This window comes from Camelus ferus, chromosome 7 (genome assembly GCF_009834535.1).
Source record: "Camelus ferus isolate YT-003-E chromosome 7, BCGSAC_Cfer_1.0, whole genome shotgun sequence".
NCBI classification, from domain to species: domain Eukaryota; kingdom Metazoa; phylum Chordata; class Mammalia; order Artiodactyla; family Camelidae; genus Camelus; species Camelus ferus.
Genome location: NC_045702.1, coordinates 10,321,415 through 10,340,459, shown reverse-complemented (window position 1 = coordinate 10,340,459; position 19,045 = coordinate 10,321,415). Strand labels below are relative to the sequence as shown.

Here is a 19,045-nt window from a genome sequence, read left to right as displayed (position 1 = left end):
AAAAACCTTTAACAAATACCAACCAGTTAAGGCAGTTTGGAAGATCTTTGGGAATGAGAAGGGGAGAGTTGGGGAGCAGTGGCATAAAAACACTGGGAGCGGTACAGCAATTCTGACTTTCGCAGAGGGAGTGGGCAGCCCGTAGATATGAGGGATCCGGTGATTAAATGAAAAGTTCTTACACATGTTTAACTTCAATGCAGGGCATGGTCTGTGGCTCATGTGTATCGTATAATGAGGTTTCAGTAGCAGAAAATTGTCAGGCTGAGGCTGTGTCAATTTTTATTTGAGTTGTTTGGGCTTCTTTGGGGAGACAGGGGTGCGGGTTTTGACAAGTGTAGGAGGGGTTGTGTGGGTAAACCAATCATTTCTTGAATTGAGAAAAACACTCATCGCCTGGTATGAACTCATTGTGTGTTTTAGCTTGCTCCTAGGGGCAGATATGTCATCTTAACCCTGTTCATGAGACACAACAGGCAAAATTACAGTACAAGGAGGATCCCTATTCATTCACACATTTATTCACTCTCTGAGTAGTATAATAATTTCAGGAGTCGGGCTGCTGGGTTCGAATCCTGACTCCACTAAATAGCTGTGTGATCTTAGGCCAGTTACTTAATTTCCGTAAAAGCCTCAGATTCTTTATTAATAAAATGGGATTAATAACTGCATCTCACGAGTTTGTTGAAAAGACTAAGTGAGGTGACGCATGTAAAAGCCTGAGATCCGTGCCAGCACACGTGGGAAGGATCAGCAAACTCTAGATATTATTCACATTGCTTTTATTATCAGATGCCAACTTCAGCCATGTTAAGTGTAGAATTAACACACAAATAAAGAAAGTGAGCTTCTTTCCCTCCAGGAAAGAACTCACAGTGTATTTGTATATAACTAACAAAAAAAATACGTGAACTCAGCGAGTTAAGGTACTAACCCGAGGCAAGGGGAACCCAGAGGAGGAGATGATTATGATCTGAGAGGTGGGGGCCAGATCCCAATAGGCTGTATCAAATCTGAGCCTTCAAACACTGACAGGTGGAAAGTAGGTTAATTCCAGGCACAAGGAGAAGCAAAGGCAAAGACAGATTTGAGAGCAAAAGTGAGCGTCGGAGTTGAATCTAAAGAGCCTTCTCCCTCTCAGTGGGAGAAGATGGAAATGTTAGTTGGGGCCAAAATTTGGAGGCCTTGAATGCTGGGTTCGGGAATTTGAGCAACAGGAGAGCAGCCAAGAGCTTGAGCAAGTGAGGGATGGGATCTGTTATATCTGATTCCAAGGACAACACTCTGGTGGCAGGTGGAGTGGAAGCAGGAGAGGAGGTGGAGAGGTTACAAGATGCTGAGCTGGGTACAGAGGGGACCTAGACACAGCCCTTTCCTCAAGGTGCTCAGAGGTCACGGGGGAAATTAGACACATGCATGTCAACATCCAGGGAGGAGGGCCACAAAATAAAGCGACACCTACCTTCAGCGGATGCAGGGACAAAAAGGTTTTATTTCCTCATCTGCAAAATGGATTAATGGTAATGTATTTCCACCTCCAGACTGTATGATGATTAAATCACTTTAGGAAAGTAGTGTTTAACACGTGCCCAGAATACAGGCAAAGCCCTACGCAGTCCTACTCAAGCACACATTTTGGCCCTGGTCAGCCTCCAGGGTGGAAGAAGCTAACTGTATGCTGTTTTACTGCACCAGGCAGAGGAATGGTGGGGGGCGGCAGGGAGGAGGATCAGGGGCTACGTGGGTGATGAGACTAGAGAGCAGGTTGGGCGTACCTATCAGGAAGACTGAGAGGAAGCAGGTGCCTTGGGCTTCTTTTATTTCCAGTTAATTTAGGAATTGATTCTTATCTCCCTCCCTTAGTCCCTTCTCCATGGTACATCTCCTTTTGCTCCTGCTATGTGACCTGTGACTTTCTGAGTTGAGAGATCCACAGACTGTGACCCAGATGAATGTCATGAATGTGGATAATTCATGCCCAGGCCATGGGCTACGTTACAACAGTGGCTGGAGTTCTAGACTGGTTCTGGAACCAGTGCTGCTTACCAGCTGTGTGAGGACAAGTCGGCTCAACTCTCCAGGCCCCAGTTTTTTCCTATGTGATGATGGCGTTGGGCCATGACCTCTAACATCCACTGAGCCCCCAGGGTTTCCCTGAATTTGAAGTGTTCAGGAATTCTGAAGATTACAGTTAGGTGCCAGGCCGTGTGCTGGGCGCCCTGATACAAGCAGTCCCATTGCTTTTGATGAGGAGGGACAGCCTGGTTTTGCAACCCACAGCCCTGGCTTGCATGGATGCAACCACAGTGGGAAAACCTCTCCACCCGCCGCTCTGGGGCACGACCCGCTCTTGTGATCCAGAATGTAGAGCTTCTGGGAGGGAGAATGTCTGCAGAGGAGCAGCGACAGGAAAGAACACAGAGTAATTGCCCTGTTGCCCCTGCTCCTCACAGGAGTGAAAGCACTAGGAAAGATGCAAGCAGTGAAGCAGCTCTATTAACACAAGAATATTCCCTTCCATTTGTTAAGTGTCCGCTAGGCATCATGAACTCCCTCACTTTTTCACTGTGATTCTGCAAGATTCATGCTATTACTTATTTTACAGAGGAGGAGGCTCTGGCTCAGAGAGGCTAAGTAAAAGCCCAAGGTCACACAGCTATTAAATTGCAGAACAGAGATTCAAATTCCAGCTGACTCACTCCAAGGCCATTCCTCATCTGCCATGCAGATAGCATCCCAACCCCATACTTTCAGCAACAAAGTTCCTTTGCCTGAGTAGTCCTTCTATCTCTGCTTCACATCTCATCTCCTGTGGTTTCTCCCTTTCCACTGGCTTCTTCCTCTCAGCTTGTAATCGTGGGTGCCTCTCCAATTTTACAATGAACCAGTGCACACAAACCTTTCCCTCGATCCCACGTTTTCCCTCCTTCCTTTCACATCCATGCTCAATGGCTCTGTTTCCTCAGCTCCACACACTCCCCCAAGTTATTGCATGTCACTGAAATCACTCAGGGTAAAATTCCCAGTGACCTCATTGCCAGATTCAGATGGTAGATTTCAGTCTTTGCAGCAGGTGACACAAGACCGCCTTCTTCTTACTAAAACATTCTCCTCCCTCTGTTTCCATGGCACCCTTCTCTCTCGGTTACCTCCTAGGCAGCTCCTCATTCCCCATCTCCCCTTCCTCAGCCTGTTCTGTGAGTGTTGAAAGGGTCTGCTTCCAGCTTCTCCCCTTCTCACCGCAGAGCTTCCTGGGCTACAGGAAGCCTTGGCTACAACCCCTGCCTGTGCACTGTTTCCTGTCCTGACCTCAGACTGAGCTTCCATGTCACAGACAGAACTTCTAGACATGGCCCCTGAGTGCCCCATGGGTCTTCAGGGTCAACATGTTCAAAATGGGACTCATCACTTTCTACTCCCAAACTTAACTTTTCTTATCTTCTCCACCTTAGTTAGTGACATTCAACTGTGGCACTCAGATAATCCACCCAGTAACCCAAGTGGGAAACCTAGACTCCCAGACTCCCTCCATGGCTTCACGCCCTCAGCACGCCACACACAGCGCATGACACACCACGTCCACACTGATGGGTCACTAAATTCTATCAGTTTTGCCCCCCAAACATCTCTGGCATCAGGCCCCTCCTCTTCTTTCTCACCGCCACTGTCTGAGCTCAGGCCCTTCAGGGACAGGTGCGTCAGCCTCCCAAAGCGCTGTGCTCACCCCTAGTCTCGCACCTGCCCACTGAGCCTTCAGCCCACTACAGCTGGAAGGATCTTGTTCTGGAAGGCTGGTCTTGTCTCCTGCAGCTTATTACCCTTTGGGGATTCTCCGTTGTCTAAGAATCTCACCCCATCCATCTCTCCAGCCTCATCTTCCATCACTGCCCACAAACCCTGCTCTCTGCTTAAGGCAAAACACCTGTCTGCAGTTCTCAGGTCCCCTCTTCCCTTTCACACATTGCTTTCACCTGCCTAAAGTGCCTTTGCTTTCACTCCTCCCCTGGTGAAGTCCTGCTCCTGCTCTAAGACCCTGCTCAGGAGCCGTCCCTGACCTCCCGAGGCAAAGCTGAGCCTGTCCTGCTCTCTGCTTCCCCCGTGTCTGCTGGACCTCAGCTCTGCTTGTGTACAGGTACTGCTTCTCTCCTGAGAGGGTGGAGGCTGTGCTGCCCGCATTTGCATTCTCAGCGCTGTGCACAGAACCTGCCATAGGATGCTGTTAGAGTAGATATTGCTGAAGAAGAATAGGTAAGTGTATGACTTTGGGGAGAAGGTGCCCATCTTGAATCTCAGCTAATATTCATAGAATCACACAACTTGGCAATCAGAGATAAAGCCTGGCCTCGGAGATAAAATGCAACCACTTCTTTATTTAGCCTTTGGAATTGAATGCCTTCTTGGGGGAGGGCACCACTGTACTATTTACTGGGATTTAAAGATGAATGAATTACTACTCTGCGTCCACAAGGGACACAGAGGTCAGGGATTAGAAAACTGAAGTAAAAGCATGGTTGGCACCTTCTGAACAGGTGCTGTGGCCCAAGGATGTGTGCTTTTATTTTTTATTGGGAGGTGTGGTGGCTGGAGGCTCTGTCCCACCCCAGATGCAGATGTGGTGACTGGAGATTAAAGTCATTTGGGATGAGGATCAAGAGGACTTTATCAAACCTGTGTTTAAGGAAGAGGTCAGCAACATCACCAAATCCCACATGGGGCCAAGAATCATGACCCCTAAATTTGACTGACAGGGACCATGGGAAAAACCATTTTAAACCTTGAGCCGTAGGTTCCTGTGTAATATCTACCAGTTGGCATTCATGTTTGCATTCCGTATCTGTATCTGTATCTGTACCTATGATGTGATGTGCTGTTCTGAGTGGTCTGAGGAAGCAGAAGAATAATAGAGACCCCACGTTAAGAGATTGAAAGCATGTGTCAACGTCATAAAAGTTAAAGACTGAGGAACAGTCTTTACTCCAATAAATTGGAGAAGAAATTGGATGTGAAAACTAGATGAAATGTAGCGTCCTGGATAAGTTCTTGGACCAGAAAAAGTATATTAGCAAAAAGGGTTACAAAATTTGATTGAGGTCTAAAACTAGCAAGTAGTATTGAATTGATGTTAATTTTCTTATTTTGGTCATTGTGCCGTAGTCCAAGTTTTTTTAGATCCGAACCTTAAAGGAAGCAATGTAAAGGGGATACTGGAATTCTTTGTCCTCTTCTTGCAAGTCTCCGTAAGTCTAAAATTATTTCAAAGTAATATGTTAATACATTTAATTGTCTAATGCCCAAAAAAAAAAGTTGAAAGTCTTGGGGAGCTAATGCATGCATACTATAACCAAAATGTAATAAATCTCAGAAGGATTATGGACTAGCATCTACAGAGTGCTTTGGCTTTTGACTGTGAGCTCAAGTATTCTGGGCCGGTGAACTAGCTAGTGGCAGCACTGTGTTAAAGGGGGCCAAGGGCTCAGGCCACGTACCTGGGGCAGTTCTGTTCACTCACTGTATGTGATCTCTAAGCCTGGCGAGCCTCATTCCTGAAGACCCCACCTGCATAAGGTGGGGGGAGGGGGCGCTGCTGGATACTGGGGAGGGTCCGGTGCAATTCTGATTTTGCTGAGCCTTCGGCTGCAAAGAGCTGAAAGAGCTGCCCGTTTCCTACGCCTAGGTGTCTGCTCTTATTTTAATTCTGCATGATCTGGTAATGGGACCAATCCCAAATTGTGTGCATGTGAAGTAGACACTCTCCCTTTGCAAAGTTAACCTGCTCATGTCTAGGTTTTTGGAGCAATTGATTGAGTGCAAAACACTGTTTATGTCAGAGAGCACACACTAAGAAAATTTTAAATCTCATTTTAAAAAAAGTGTATTGCTTGGTTTCAGAAAGAGAAACAAGCCTTCTGTTGGCATGGATATTAGAACAGTACTAAAAAACATCAAAGATAGCCACACACAAACACATCCCACAGTATTTATAGGGAACACCCTCTGTCCTTCCCAGGGGCGTGGAAAACGGGGCCAGAACGATCCTGCAGAAACTTCCTGATGCAAACCGGCAGGCCAGCCATCCCCAAGTCTGAGCCTGCTGCCGCGGAACCCCTGCCAGGGCTTCAGCGCTTCCTTCGTGGCTCCAAAGATGCTGTGCCTTTTGGACAGCGCCTGCGTGCAGCCCGCTTGAGGTCCTCGAGGAGTCTACTGTCCTTGGCACCGGGCTGAGCCTGGGGATAACCCCTCTTCCCTCCCAGACCCCTCAGGCAGAAAGACTCCAAATTATCAACCCAGGAGTCACGTGAGCCAAATCCTAGCCCCCGCCCCCAGAGTTAATCACCCCTCCTTCTCTGGGTCTGCTTCCCCTCCCCCTCCCGACTCCCGCCCCGGCGCCACCGGTGCGCCTCCTCCTCAGGGGTTTCCAGGATCTGCATCCTTAAGGACCTTTCTTAAACACAAAACAAAACAAAACAAAAGGATCCCCCCCCCAAAAAAAACGAGGGTTACTTCTTTGTTCTTTCTGCTTATGAAATTCAATTCCCATCTCCATCCCAGGTTTGCAAATTTCTCCTATGACATGGAGCGCGAGCCACTTCATTCCTGGAGACTAGGTTCCTCGCCTTGTGTTAAGCGCTCGTCCTGCATTTTATCTTATTTAAGTCTCTTAGCAACCCTATGAGGTGAGTTATCTCCATATTACAGATGGAAAGAACCGAAGCACATGGAGTAACTTGGCCAGGGTTTTACAACTAATAGCTAGGCGCAGCTGGGTTTTGAGCTCCAAGCCCTAAGTCTTTATTATCTTTATTATCACTAGCTAATACTTTTTGAGCAATTACTATATGCCAGGCACCGCGCAAACTATTTCTCCACACTAGTTTTAGAAGCAGGTCTGCCAGTTACCAGTTATGTGATTTCGAGCAAGTTTCTTAAACCTTTTTCATTCAATTCCCCGTCTGCAAAATGAGGCCAAAAACATGGCTGTTGCAAAGAGTAAATGAATTAATATATGCAAAGCATTTAGAACGCAAACTGACACATATTAATCCCTCAAAAATTTGTCTTTTGGGGGGGTTATTTATTTTTGCCATCACCTCTATTCCCAGGTGAGGTCGGCTTGAGAAGTAAAGCAACTAATTAGTCCAGATTGCCCCGCGCACACCTTACATCACAGACTTGCTCAGAAGTCTTACAGGATGTGCACCCGCCCGCAGGTGAGTTGCACCTGGCAAGTGGGCGACGTGCTTCTCGGGCTTTGCAGCAGAACGCGCTGCAGCCAGGAGGCCAGGAATGCTCCTTAGTGAACACACAGCCATTGGCCCTAGCTTCAGATCTGTTTGGACAAGGACCTCGGCAGTGTAGGGGGTCCCGCCGGACACCCTCAGAGGCACCTATGGCGACACCTGCGCGCCCGGTGGGCAGAGGGCTACCCCGCGCCCGGAGCCCCCGCCGCCTCCCCTCCCAGCTCACACGCTCACACCCCCGTCCGCTCCGGGGCCGCCCGCCCGGAGCCCGGAGCCCGCCGTGCTCCCCCGCCCGCCGCGCGCCAGGGCGGAGTTTCCTCCTCTGCTCATTGTTCACTGCCCAGCGCCGCCCCGCCCCGCCCGCGCGCTCCTGGAGGAGGGGACGGGGCGGGTGCCGGCGCGGACGGGACCGGAGTCGCCGCAGTCGCCGGCCTGGCCGCAGCCGCGCAGATACCGCCGGTGACACAGCCAGCCCGCCGCTCCTCTGCCGCCTGGCTCTGCGCCTCAGCCGGTTTCTGCTGCAGCGGCCTCGAGGAGGGGCAGCCGGAGCGCGACTCGGGAGTCCCGGGTCACCGCCCGGCCGCCGAATCTACGGCCAGGCCTCCCCGAGAGGCGCCCACGCTCCCGCCGCCCGGCCGCCCGGCCCCTCAGCCAAGTCCGCAGCCACCTGCTCTGGGCCGGAGGCCAGGACACCATGCGCTCCGCGCCGGTGCTCTCGGCGTTGCTGCTGCTGCTCCCGTCGCTCTGGCAAAATGGTGAGTGGTGGCCCGAGCTCCGCCGGGACCCCCATCATGCTGGTGTGCCCCGGCGGGGCGGGCTGCTGGGAAACCTGCCGCGCCTCGTGGCAGGACCCGGAGCAGTCCCTCCGCGCACCACTAGCTGGGGCCATACGTGGATCTCTGATCTTGCACCATCCAAGCCCTTTCCCACCCCGAGAACGCCGCAGGTGTCGGGCCCCGAGCGGAGATTGTCCCGGTGTCCATCTGGGTGGAGCGGTGGTGGATTGTGCTGGGGCAAACAGAGGAGCGCCGGCGCTGAATGGGTTTGCCGGGAAAGGGTGGGCACTGTGGGTCTCCACGCTTCCGCGGGACCCCCAGAGTATGATCACCCTTTTTCTCCGTGTTGGAGTGGGTATGGGACGGTATTGTGTAGTCGTTAATTCTAGGCAAGGCGGCAGGCTGGAAGCTCATGAGGAAGTCCCTGAAGCAGGTGACCAACCTCCTCTAACGGCCCACGAGGGCTGCGTGTTTCGCATTCGGAGAGTTTTTTTTCCCTAGCAGCATGTGCGGACTTAGCCCATCTGAGCCCTTGTTGGGCTAGGTGGAGGGGGGTTGGAAGTAAGTGGACCTTCCACAGTCCCAGACTCACTTGAGTGGGCACCTGCCTCCATTGCCACCAAAGGAACAGCACCCTTTTCAGTGCATGGCCAGGAAGGTGAAATTTCCCTCCAACCCCTTGGTAGAAACAGAACCTTCTCTCTCATGAAGCAGGCTTGGGCTGTGCCTTAGGAACAGTTTCTGTATTTTTTCTAAAGGTCAAAATCCGGGGCAACGGGTGGTGTCCCAAAGCCTCTAAGAAGAGCTGAGATGCATTTCTTTCTTGCCCGCCTGAGCAGGTGTCTTCGGGGAGAAAGAGTGATGTTCCCACTCTAGGACAGGAGGGCTGTGGTGACAGCCCAGACAAGGAAGGGACCCTGCTGCTGGCCAGTGCTGGCGTTTGGGACTAAACTCTTAGGGGGAGGATGGGATGGAATGGCAGTACAGTGTCTTCTCTACACCACAGGGAGCTCTGGTGGTGGGAAGGGGCTGGCGCTCAGAGAACAAGTAGGCTTGGTCATCCTCCGGTGGGCGGCCCTGACTCCACAGCCCGGCCTGAGAGGGACTGGCACAGCCAGTGGGTGAAGGGTGTGCACCCCTGGAGGAGGGATTGCAGTATGAGGAAAGATCAGAACAGCTCTGAGGATGGCAGTCACCGCAGTTGTTCACAACCTGCAGGGCTGAGAAGATGCTGGAATGTGGCTGCTGTCCTCAGCCCTGCTCCCTGGAGGGCAGTCAGACTTCAGTGTGGGCCCCCCATGCACCCTTTCTGCAAGGAGCCTCTTAGCAGCACCCAGAAGGGAGGTGGGCTGTTTCAGGAAGGTTGGGCTAGTCCCAGTGCTGCTGAGCTTACAGAGGCTGAGCTGGGAGGAGAGGGTGGGGGCTGTGGGATGACACCCTCCGGGTGTTCTGCCCTAAGAGAGGCTCTGGAAGAAAAGCCCCAAGCCCAGCTCACTGCCGGCTTCAAGGCTGGGACTGTCTTCCCTGGGGTCTGGGCACTGCCCAGAAACCCTGTCTCTTCCAGGAAGCTTTCCTCAGGCCTAGCACGGGGCAGGGCACATGGCAGGAGCTTGATGTGTGGTACATAAATGTAGTGAAGAAGGAAACAAATTTAACCCAGCAAATCACCTGGCCTTTCTTAGTCCGGGTGACTAATCCCTAAAACGCTATTACAATATGTGGTGAGAAAGGGAAGTGCTTTGAAAAGTTAAACTGGCAAAGGAAAACTACTAGGAAACTAACACTACTACTATTATTATTATGTTCATATGTCGAGGCCAGAAAAGGCTGAGAGGTGCAAGCTTGGTGTTTAGTGGCTGTGGTGGATTTTACACCCTCCTGTCGGGACTCAGGACTGCTCCATCTCTGCCTTTCTGAAGGTACAGCCGACTGGGAGGTAGTCACCTGGGATGGCAGACCCCAAACTGCTGGAATCCTGTGATTCAATTCTAAGCAAGGTTTATAGTGGAAGGAAGGAGTTATCCCCGACAGGGCCCTGGGAGCTTACATTCCCATATAGGTGGATCACACAGCCTGTGGCGTCAACAGCATTGAACCCAGGGCTGATGACCCATTAGATCCCTTTTTGGCACTTTTTGGTTTGATATCACTTGGTTGAACCACATGGCGAGTTGCACCTCTGAGCCTCAGTTTCCTTACCTGTAAGATAGAATGAAAGAGCAGAAGGGCCCGTAATTTCACCGTTAAAACATTTCTGGGCTTCTGCCAAAAGGACAGGCTGACTTAGTAGTCTCTTGGTCTGATCAAGTCATTTGATGGGTGAATCCTGGGCAGGGGAAAGGCAGCCCTTTCCCAAGGTGGTAGAAAACCCTCAAACTTTGGATCAGACAGACCTGCGTGCCTGTAGACCAGCTCGTGAGCCTCTTTGAGCCTCCATGAAATGGTAACAAATCTCCATGTTGCAAGTTGCTCTGAAGATAAGAGATAACATGTTAATGAGTTTGCTGTTGTGGTCAGAGCTTTAAAAAATCTTAGCAATTTTGATAAATAAAGCATGCATATTGAGTGCTTGATAGGTTTAAGGCGCCCCCCAGCATCACGATTCTGCCCTGTTTGTGGGTCAGTTGCTAAGTAGTCATAAAAACTAAAGCTTAAGTGCCACATGGTGTGGGAAAGGGAGGTGTATGTGAAAAAGCAGTACGGTTTGGGAAGGGGTGAGCCGGGCAGAGCTTCCTGTAGGAGGCAGTGAGGGGTGGTTATACATGGATTTTAAAGTAGAAGGGTCAGCATGGAGTGGGAGACCGTTCCTAGGGTGGCTGAGGCTGAATGCACTGCAGGATGTAGTGAAGACACAGCCCAGAAGCTGGGGGCATGGTGGGGGTTCTTGAAGTGGGGTCAGGGAGCTGCCGGGAGGCTTTGAGGAGGAGGTGAACTTAAAGAGCATTCCCTGGGATGGGGTTGGGGGTTGGTGGGTGTTCCTAGCCTGGCTCTACTTGGGCATGGCTTTGAGGCAGAAGTGAACAAGACATGGGTGGGGGCTACTGGGAGGAGACTGGTTTAAGCAGACTGAGAAGAGGAGGGATTGAGGAAGACGTTGGGAAGGGGTGAGGGTCAGGGCTGCAGGGTGTGGCCCCCGAGGGAGAGGCAGAGGAGTGGAGCCTGGCTTGCTCAGGAGGGTCCTCTGGGCCTCGCCCTGGACCTAGAGGAGGCAGGGTACCGAGATGGGGGAGAGGCACCTCCCACCCTGCATCTGCATTTTCCTCAGGAATCCAAGTTTAAAGGGAGAGGAGGGGCTCCTGCTGAGAGGTTTTGATACCTTTGCCCTTCAAAAGTTGAGAGCAGAGGGGACTCCACCTTGTTCGAATTCCTGGAGAGTTAACCCTCTCCATCCTCAGATACCAGCTCTGCTGAGAAGCCTTCCCTGGTTTCCTAGATGGAACACAGTTATGTTTCAGGGTCTTTGTGGGTGACTCCCCCACCACGGGGTGACCCCTTCAGGGCTGGGCCAGCAGCATAGTCATCTCTGTCCAGGGCCCGGTGCAGCACTGGGCACTGAGCAGTCGCTCAGGAAATGTTATCTGGACCGTGGACCTGAGGGGAACTGGTCCTAGCCCCTGGCTTCAGGCTCTCTGGAAGTGGTGAGCCTGAGGCCGCCTTACACCTTGGCGGTGATGTCAGCTATTGGGCTCTTTCTGCAGCAGCCAGAGTTTGGTGGGAGCCACCGTAGAGCGTCGGGGCTTCCAGGCTTGGGAATCCGGACCAGACCGGTGGCTCCTGTGAGGACAGCTCAGCTCCAGGCCCTCCGCTCCTAAGGGGAATGGGAGGAACCCTCTGGACTGCTCACTGCACTTTGAGCTGCATTTCTTGGGAGGGGTGTTAGGATTTAGATTGCCCCTTCCCTGGGAAGGGCTGGCTTCTTCACTCCTCGGGGGCCCTCTGCAGGTCTGCTGAGTGCAGGCCGAATGCACATCCTCCCAGATTACTGAAGGAAGGTGACCTTCCTCTGCCCTCCCCCTGTGCACTGGCCCAAGCCCGCCTGGGGCCTTCATCAGAGGCCGAGAGCTCTTTCCTCAGCTCACTTCCTATTTGTGCCCCACCAAGGTGTGATGCTCCACTGGGTGTGTGTGGTGGGGTTTTTCCTATCTCGACCTGTTCCCAGGGACACCAGTGAGGCTGTGGCGGTCTCTCTGCTTGTCGTGTGTCCTGTCCACTTTGTGGGGCTGTTAGGAGATCAGATGAGGTGGCAGATCTGGGATTGCGACTCTTCGGGCCTCATGGACTATAGGTAATCTCTTTAAGCAAAGCCTTCAAGAAAATCTACACGAAAGATATATTACGAGGAGCCTCTTTATATCTGCCACAATGTTGACCATAAGATTCTTTCAAGTAGGCAGCCCGTTGGATGTTCAAAATAGAATTCAGTTGGCAAATACTTCTAAATAACCTGGAAAATCATAGAACACAGAATTCTAGAGCTGGGAGCCTTCTGGAAATCATCTTCTACACCCCCTCATTTTTCAGATGAGGGGATGCAGACCAGGGGGAGTGTTCACTCACTCAAGTTCCTGGGTTCTCCGCATGACGGCTTCCCAGGGACAGGAGTGCAAGTGTATGCAGTAATAGGTACTAGTAACTGGACTCTGCCTCAGGGCTCACTCTCCCTTGGGCCCTGGAGAAACTCACTAAAACCCTGTTGAGAAATGGCTGCATGATGGTGACAACTTTGTACTGTGCTCAGGTTCTCTCCACACCCCTCCACCATCAGGGTCAACTGAGGCTTGGAGTCACTTTATTATGCAAGAGTTAAGCTCCATGTGTCGTGACTGTATGTATGTCTCCCGTTGCCTGTGAGCTTCTGTGGTGTCCACAGCCTGCAATCAGAAACTGGAGCAAAGAGATGGTGAGAAATGATTGTTTGAGGACCGGTGCACGAATAGAGCATCATTTGCAGATTCAGGAGAGGCCCCTCCCCACATGTCTCTACCCAATCCCTGTGTTGGCTCCAAGCCCCACCCTGGACCACCCTAGCAGTGGCCAGTACAGACCCCCGGCTTAGCTCAGCCACCTATCTTCCCGCTGTCCCCACCCCTTTCCCCGACACACACCAACACCACCCTCTCTTCCTTTGTAGCCTTATCCCCCACGGGTCAGCCACCTCCAACTTCCCTAGGGCCAGGGTGCAGGGTGGCACCCCGTCCGCCAATTGTCATGGCCGGAAGGCTGTGGGCCTCAGCCCAGGGGCAGAGAATGCTGAGGAATGGCTGAGCAAGGCTCGCCACGCAGCTCCAGGTTGGGGTGCGGGGGGCCCTCCCAGAGCCAGGCCCTGGGAGATGCATGGGCCTACCCGGGAGCCTCCAGTTGCCTGACCTCTAACCTTCCAGCTCCCAGACCCAGGTCAGCCTCCAAGGGACACTTTGTAATCCTTCAACTAAGTGTAATAGGTGTGAGGCCGAAGCCACACCCCCTTCATAGAAGAAGTTCACGGAGCTCTATCCAGAGGGGTCCCTCTGTCCCCATCCAGTCTGACTCCTGTGCTAACCTGCTCTGAACGTGCTGCCTGGAGCTAGTCTCCAGCTAGGATAGCATGAGGTTGCATTAAACAGCTCTGTCTCACAGATCATTCCATTTGGGGGAAACTGAGGCCCAGGCACCAGGGATCCAAGTAGATCACACAAGCAGCTCTTCTCCTAAAAGTCCACATGCCTCACTCGTGTGTTTCTCTCAGCTCTTTGCTGGAATGCTGCCTTTTCAGAGAGGCTTTCCGGACCCCTACACCCTGGTCTTCTCACCCCCAGTTATTTTCCCCAGACGGGCACTCATTTCTTTGTCGGTCTCTCCCCTGAGTAGACTGTAAGTTCTACGTGGGCAGGGACTTCTGTTGGTCAGTGCTGTCTGTAGCTGCAGCACCTGGATGTGGTAGACGGTCAGCAAGTATCTGCTGAATGAGCAAGGGAGTAGTGGGTAGGTGGCAGAGCTAACTAGCTCGGCTTGGCTGCCAGTTCTCTGTCTCCAACTGCAAGGATGGTAACCTGATTCCAGAAGAGAGGCAAGTGGCGGGAGGGGCTGGCCCCGCCCATGGAGGAATGGACACAAAGGCAGACGAGGAGGAATGGACACAAAGGCAGACGGGGAGCAGGGACTCTCTGAAGGAAGAGAGGTGTGGGAGGTGCGTTAGCCTCATGTCTGATTCTGTCCACAACCCTCCCCTTCAGGTGAAGGCTAGTGGGCTAAACAAGGCAAGTTATATCTCTGTCGTATAATAGAAGTTCAGAGGGCTGGTTTGGTGGTTCTGCCACTGTTTGCATGTTGCCTTATGGTCCAAGGTGGCTACTCAGGCTCCAGCTGTCGGGGAAGAAAGAACAAGAAGCCTGCAGCTCCTCTTTTGAGATTCCCTGCCAGAAACCCACACACACTACTTCCAGTTACATTCTATTTTCTAGAACTTAGTCCTCTGGCCACATGTAGCTGCAAGGGAAGCAGGAAAGAGCACTTTCCTAAGGGAAGAGTGAGTTTTATTTCAGGAACTCATATGCCTAACCAAAGTGGTTCGGTTATGAAGAGGTAAAGAATGGATATTGGAATTGGTCACTGGCAAATGCTACTGTAGACCTTCCCTGGTTTTCTCTGCAGGTGCCCTCAGTCCTTACCTTGCCAGTCAGATCAACTTAGCATCTGCACGAGTGAAAGAAACACTTGTGCTCCATGGCCTGAGGCTCTGCCACCTTCTGGCTCAGCTATTCCAGCTTGGCCCTTGTTTTCTGTGGCTCCAGCCTTTTGGTGCTGATGGAGCAGTTCCTTGTAATGCTCAGGGAAACCCGACTCCCTCCGTCTCCGATCCCTCAGTTTTGAGCTGCACCAGTGAGCCAGGTGCTCTGGGGACCTCCCATGATCAGGGCCTCAGCCAGGGCAGGTATGGAGCTCTATCCCTGGTTGGGGAAGAAGAATTTCTGTACCGCACCCTCCCCTTCCCACCTCAGCAGGGCAAGTACGGGGCAGAGGGAGATAGTAGGAGATACTGTTCTTAGGAGTTTGGTCGGATGGACACTTGTGAGAGCAGCAGTTGGAGGCCAGTGGCTTTTAAACCCAATGGAGATGTTCTGTGAGCTGTCTTAGGGGCCACTGAGAACTTGGGGTGCACACCTGGAGGGGAAAACTAAGAGTAGGCCAATCTGGAGAGTCCAATTCACATCCCACTCACTTCATGCAGCTCTGCTTTTATCTGTTCTGTATGGTCAGTCTCCCATAAGAATGCTTTTGAGAGAAGAGTTCTGCTGTCAAAGAGGATAGGCGTAAAGTTAATCTCCCGGCGTGATGCCCCAAGTCCCAGGCTTCGACTTTAGAAGCTTGGGTTTTGGTCTGAGCTCTGTCGGTTACAAGCCTTGTGATTTCAGACTCGTTCCTGGGCCTTTGTTTCCCCAGCTACAAAATGGGTATCACGCCTCCTTCAACAGTGAGGGTTAAATGCGATCATGTAAGTGGTGTGCCTGACACAGTTTAAGTTTTATTTCTTTAATTGGCTTCCACTCTAGCCCAGTGTGGGGTGTGATGAGACAGACCCTGCTACTGCCCCTCCCAAGCTGGCGCGTTCGCTGTGGCCTTGCTGGGCCGAGCCTTCTCCACTGTGGCCCTTTCCCATTAGTGACTGCCCCAAGCCAGGTCACTCAGGATGAAGGCCCCAGTTCTGGGGGTTAGTTCTAGACCATAGTCCCAGATGAGGGTGTCCAGGGTGGGCTTGACTAAGAAGGGGCTCCAATGGCCAGCCCCCACCTTCCTAGTTCCCACCCAGGTGCTTTTCATCCCAGCCCGAGGGGGCACTGCCCTTTACTTCTGGGCTTCAAGTCAAAACAGGCTTTCCCAAAGCCCTCCAGACCCTGGTCCTGGCTGCCCCCGAGGGTCTGCCCATCACACTGTGAAATGGAGTCTCCCGCCCCACAGCTCTTGTTCTTTCCTTTTTGTTTTTAATTTATTTAAATATAGTTGATTTATAATACTGTGTTAGTTTCAGGTATGCAGCTTCAGATTCTTTTCCATTACAGGTTATTACAAGATACTGAGTATAGTTCCCTGTGCTGTACAGAAGGACCTTGTTTATCTGTTTTATCTATAGTAGTTTGTATCTGCTAAGCCCAAACCCTTAATTTATCCCTCCACCCTGTTCTCCTTTGGCAACCAGAAGTTTGTTTTTTGTCTGTGAGCCTATTTCTGTTTTGTAAATAAGTTGATTTGTATTATTTTTTAAGATTCCACATGTAAGTAATTTCATATGATATTTGTCTTTCTCTTCTTGACACTTCTTTCAGTATGATAACCTCTACGTTCATCCATGTTGCTGCAAATAGCAATATTTCATTCTTTTTAATGGCTGAGTAGTATTCCTGTGTGTGTGTGTGTGTGTGTGTGTGTGTGTGTGTGTGTGTGTGTGTGTGTGTGTGTGTGTGTGTGTGTGTGTGTAATGGGATATATAGACCACATCTTCTTTATGCATTCGTCTGTTGGTGGACATTTGGATTGCTTCCATGTCTTGGCTATTGTGAATGGTCTGCGTTCTTTTTTCACTTGGATAAAGCTCCTCTGGCCGCCCCTGCTATACTACTCCTGTCCAGCATGTGGCTCTGAGTCTCTCCCTCTATAGCTTCCTCTCTCCTTGTCCAACCTCACCTGACTCTTGTACCAAATTCCCAGTGACACCGTCCAAGCCAGGCAATGAAGCATGATGTTAGTCTTTCTACAGCCAGCTCTACATTTTCCTTCTCCGAGAAGGGAAGGGAGGAGGGGAGGCCCATGGGGTAACAATCCAGCATCTAAGGTAAACCAGGAAACCAAATACTTCCTCACGAAGTGAGATTTGGGAGGAAGCTGGGAACTCCTCACAGAGCCGCATTCAGGCTTCTGCACAATAAACCCCAGCAGAGCATTGCCCTGTGCCTTGGTTTACCGAAATGGTAAATCCAGGCTAGCACTATATTGGCTTTTTTTTTTTTTTTACAATTCAGTAAAACGAACTGTGTCCCAAACTCCAAAGAGAACACTAGCAGTCCTCAAGATATTAATAGTTATGTTCAATAAATGTTTGACAAGTGAGTAAAAAGTTGTTTTGTGAGTAAAAGAGAATGTTTGGGAAATGCTGTTCCCCTTCCTAGAAAGTCAATACGTATTAGGATCTCAAATGATCTAAGATGGCCCTTGTTACCTTTGTCTGACCCTGCGTTCCCCAAGCATACTTTAATCGTGGCACCCTTTTCTCCTTCCTCTTTTCCGCAGAACGTCCACTGGGGAGATACCGATGTGAAGGTAGTGACCAACTGTCCCAGTTTGCCCGGGACAGAGAGATCCTGGAATATGCAACTGTCAGAGCTAAAACCCAGACGGTCCTATGTAAAGACCCGGACCAGGTGGAAAAAGCATCAAACATAGAAACACACCTGGCGGCGTCTGGGGGGCGTTGCTAAGCAGGACCTTGATGTGACTAGCAGGCCCTCCTTCCTTGGGGGCTTTGTAGGAAACTGCCAGGAAGGTTGTGGCCACTAGGAGGGCTGCTTGTCCCTGAGTCTGTGCATGAGTGAGTGGCATTCGAGGCTAGTGACCCCTCCTTAGTGCTTAATGATGGTGGCGTTTCTTAGAAGTTGGAGGCATGATGAAGAGAACCTTGGCTTTGCATGTTTTTGACGTTTGGTCTCTCTGCTCCAATGGGGGCAGACGTGGTTTGCCGGTTACTTCTGGCTTCTTTCCTCTTGTGCCTCTGCCCCTGCTGCTTTGAGCCCCTGATCCTGATGGCATTGCATCTCTGTTTTTAATCCCGTCTGAGTCTGTCGCCCTGTCATCCTGCCCAGGCCTCAGAGGAGGGGACTCCAGAGGGTATTCTGAGAGCCAGCACCCGTGGAGGCTCACCAGATGCAGCGGTGCTCAGGGCTTTCTCCTCAGTGCTGGTTAAGCAGGGCGCGCTGAGATATGTGGATCTCATCCACCCTCAGGCTGTTGTTTTTCCGGGATTCAGGGGAGCCAAGCCCACTGGAGAGGGGCTGCATCTTGTTTGTTGGGTCACCAGCTTGCCTGTGCTTCCCAAGCTGCCTAAAGCACCCCTTCCCAGGTGAGTCAGTGATGGGCAGGGTCCCCTTGCTCAGGCATATGTACTCCTTTACCCCAGCTCTAGGGGATGCTGCTGAGTGGAGTGTGGCTGCATCCCTGCTGTCAGCCCACTCCCCAGCTCTCCCCTTCTCCTGAAGACCCCCAGGGAGCCACATAAAGTTGCTTCCTGCCCTGAGTTCACTCAGGTGTCAACTTCTCTGTGGTTATAGTGGGCCAGGACACTAGAGAGCTTGTGCCGTGGACAGCTGGGTCTGGGGAGAGGCAGGTGGGAACTGGTCCACGGGCTCTTGTTCCCCCTTGGCATCCTGGGAGGTTGCACGTAGGCGGGGAAACATTTTGGCTTTGCTCCTGAGCCTGGGGGGCATCTGGAAGTCTGGTCCTGACCACACACAGTCACATCTCTGAATTCCATGGGCACTTCGAGCAATTGGGTCAATACACCAGCTGTAACTGCCCCCGGGGTCTCCTGATAATTAAGCTGTGGGTATCTGTGTGTATGTGTGTGGGTGGGTGGCAGCGAGCATGAGGCAGATACCCAGGAGGGTCTGAGTTGGGTGCTGAATGAAGAGCAGGGAAGAAAAGAAAAAATGACAGATGCTCTATCTGCCTGGGCCAGGCATCCTCCCTGGGGGCCTGTTTTCTCATCTGTGAGTGAGGGGCGGCTACTTAGTATTTCTCCGTGGTCTGAAAGGCCTGACTTGCCTGATGATCTTGGACCCCGAACTGCTGGCATAATGGGACTGGATTCAAGTGTGCAGGTCCAGCCAGGGGAGACTGGGGGGAGCCTAGACTTGATAGCACAATTTGAGCCACTGGGGGTGGCTGGAGATGGGGGAGGCTGTTCTCATCACAGTTGGTTGCTGGTGACAGCCAGCCAGTGACACTTCCGTAGAAAATGTATGCCTGTGTCCCATGGTGTCCTGGAGGCTTTCAGATTCTTGCTGG

General features: G+C 51.6%; 1 protein-coding gene across 3 annotated transcripts in view; it reads left to right on the top strand.

Annotated features, from left to right (window-relative positions):
• Positions 1 to 7,616: 7,616 nt before the first annotated feature.
• Positions 7,617 to 19,045, top strand: part of PODXL (podocalyxin like) — a 45,775-nt gene continuing 34,346 nt past the window's right edge. For all 3 annotated transcript variants that reach the window (XM_032483353.1, XM_032483352.1, XM_032483350.1), the window contains exon 1: positions 7,617 to 7,993. In XM_032483353.1, coding sequence (XP_032339244.1) covers positions 7,933 to 7,993 — 61 coding nt within the window. In that variant the 5' untranslated portion in view covers positions 7,617 to 7,932. The remainder of the gene's footprint in view (positions 7,994 to 19,045) is intronic.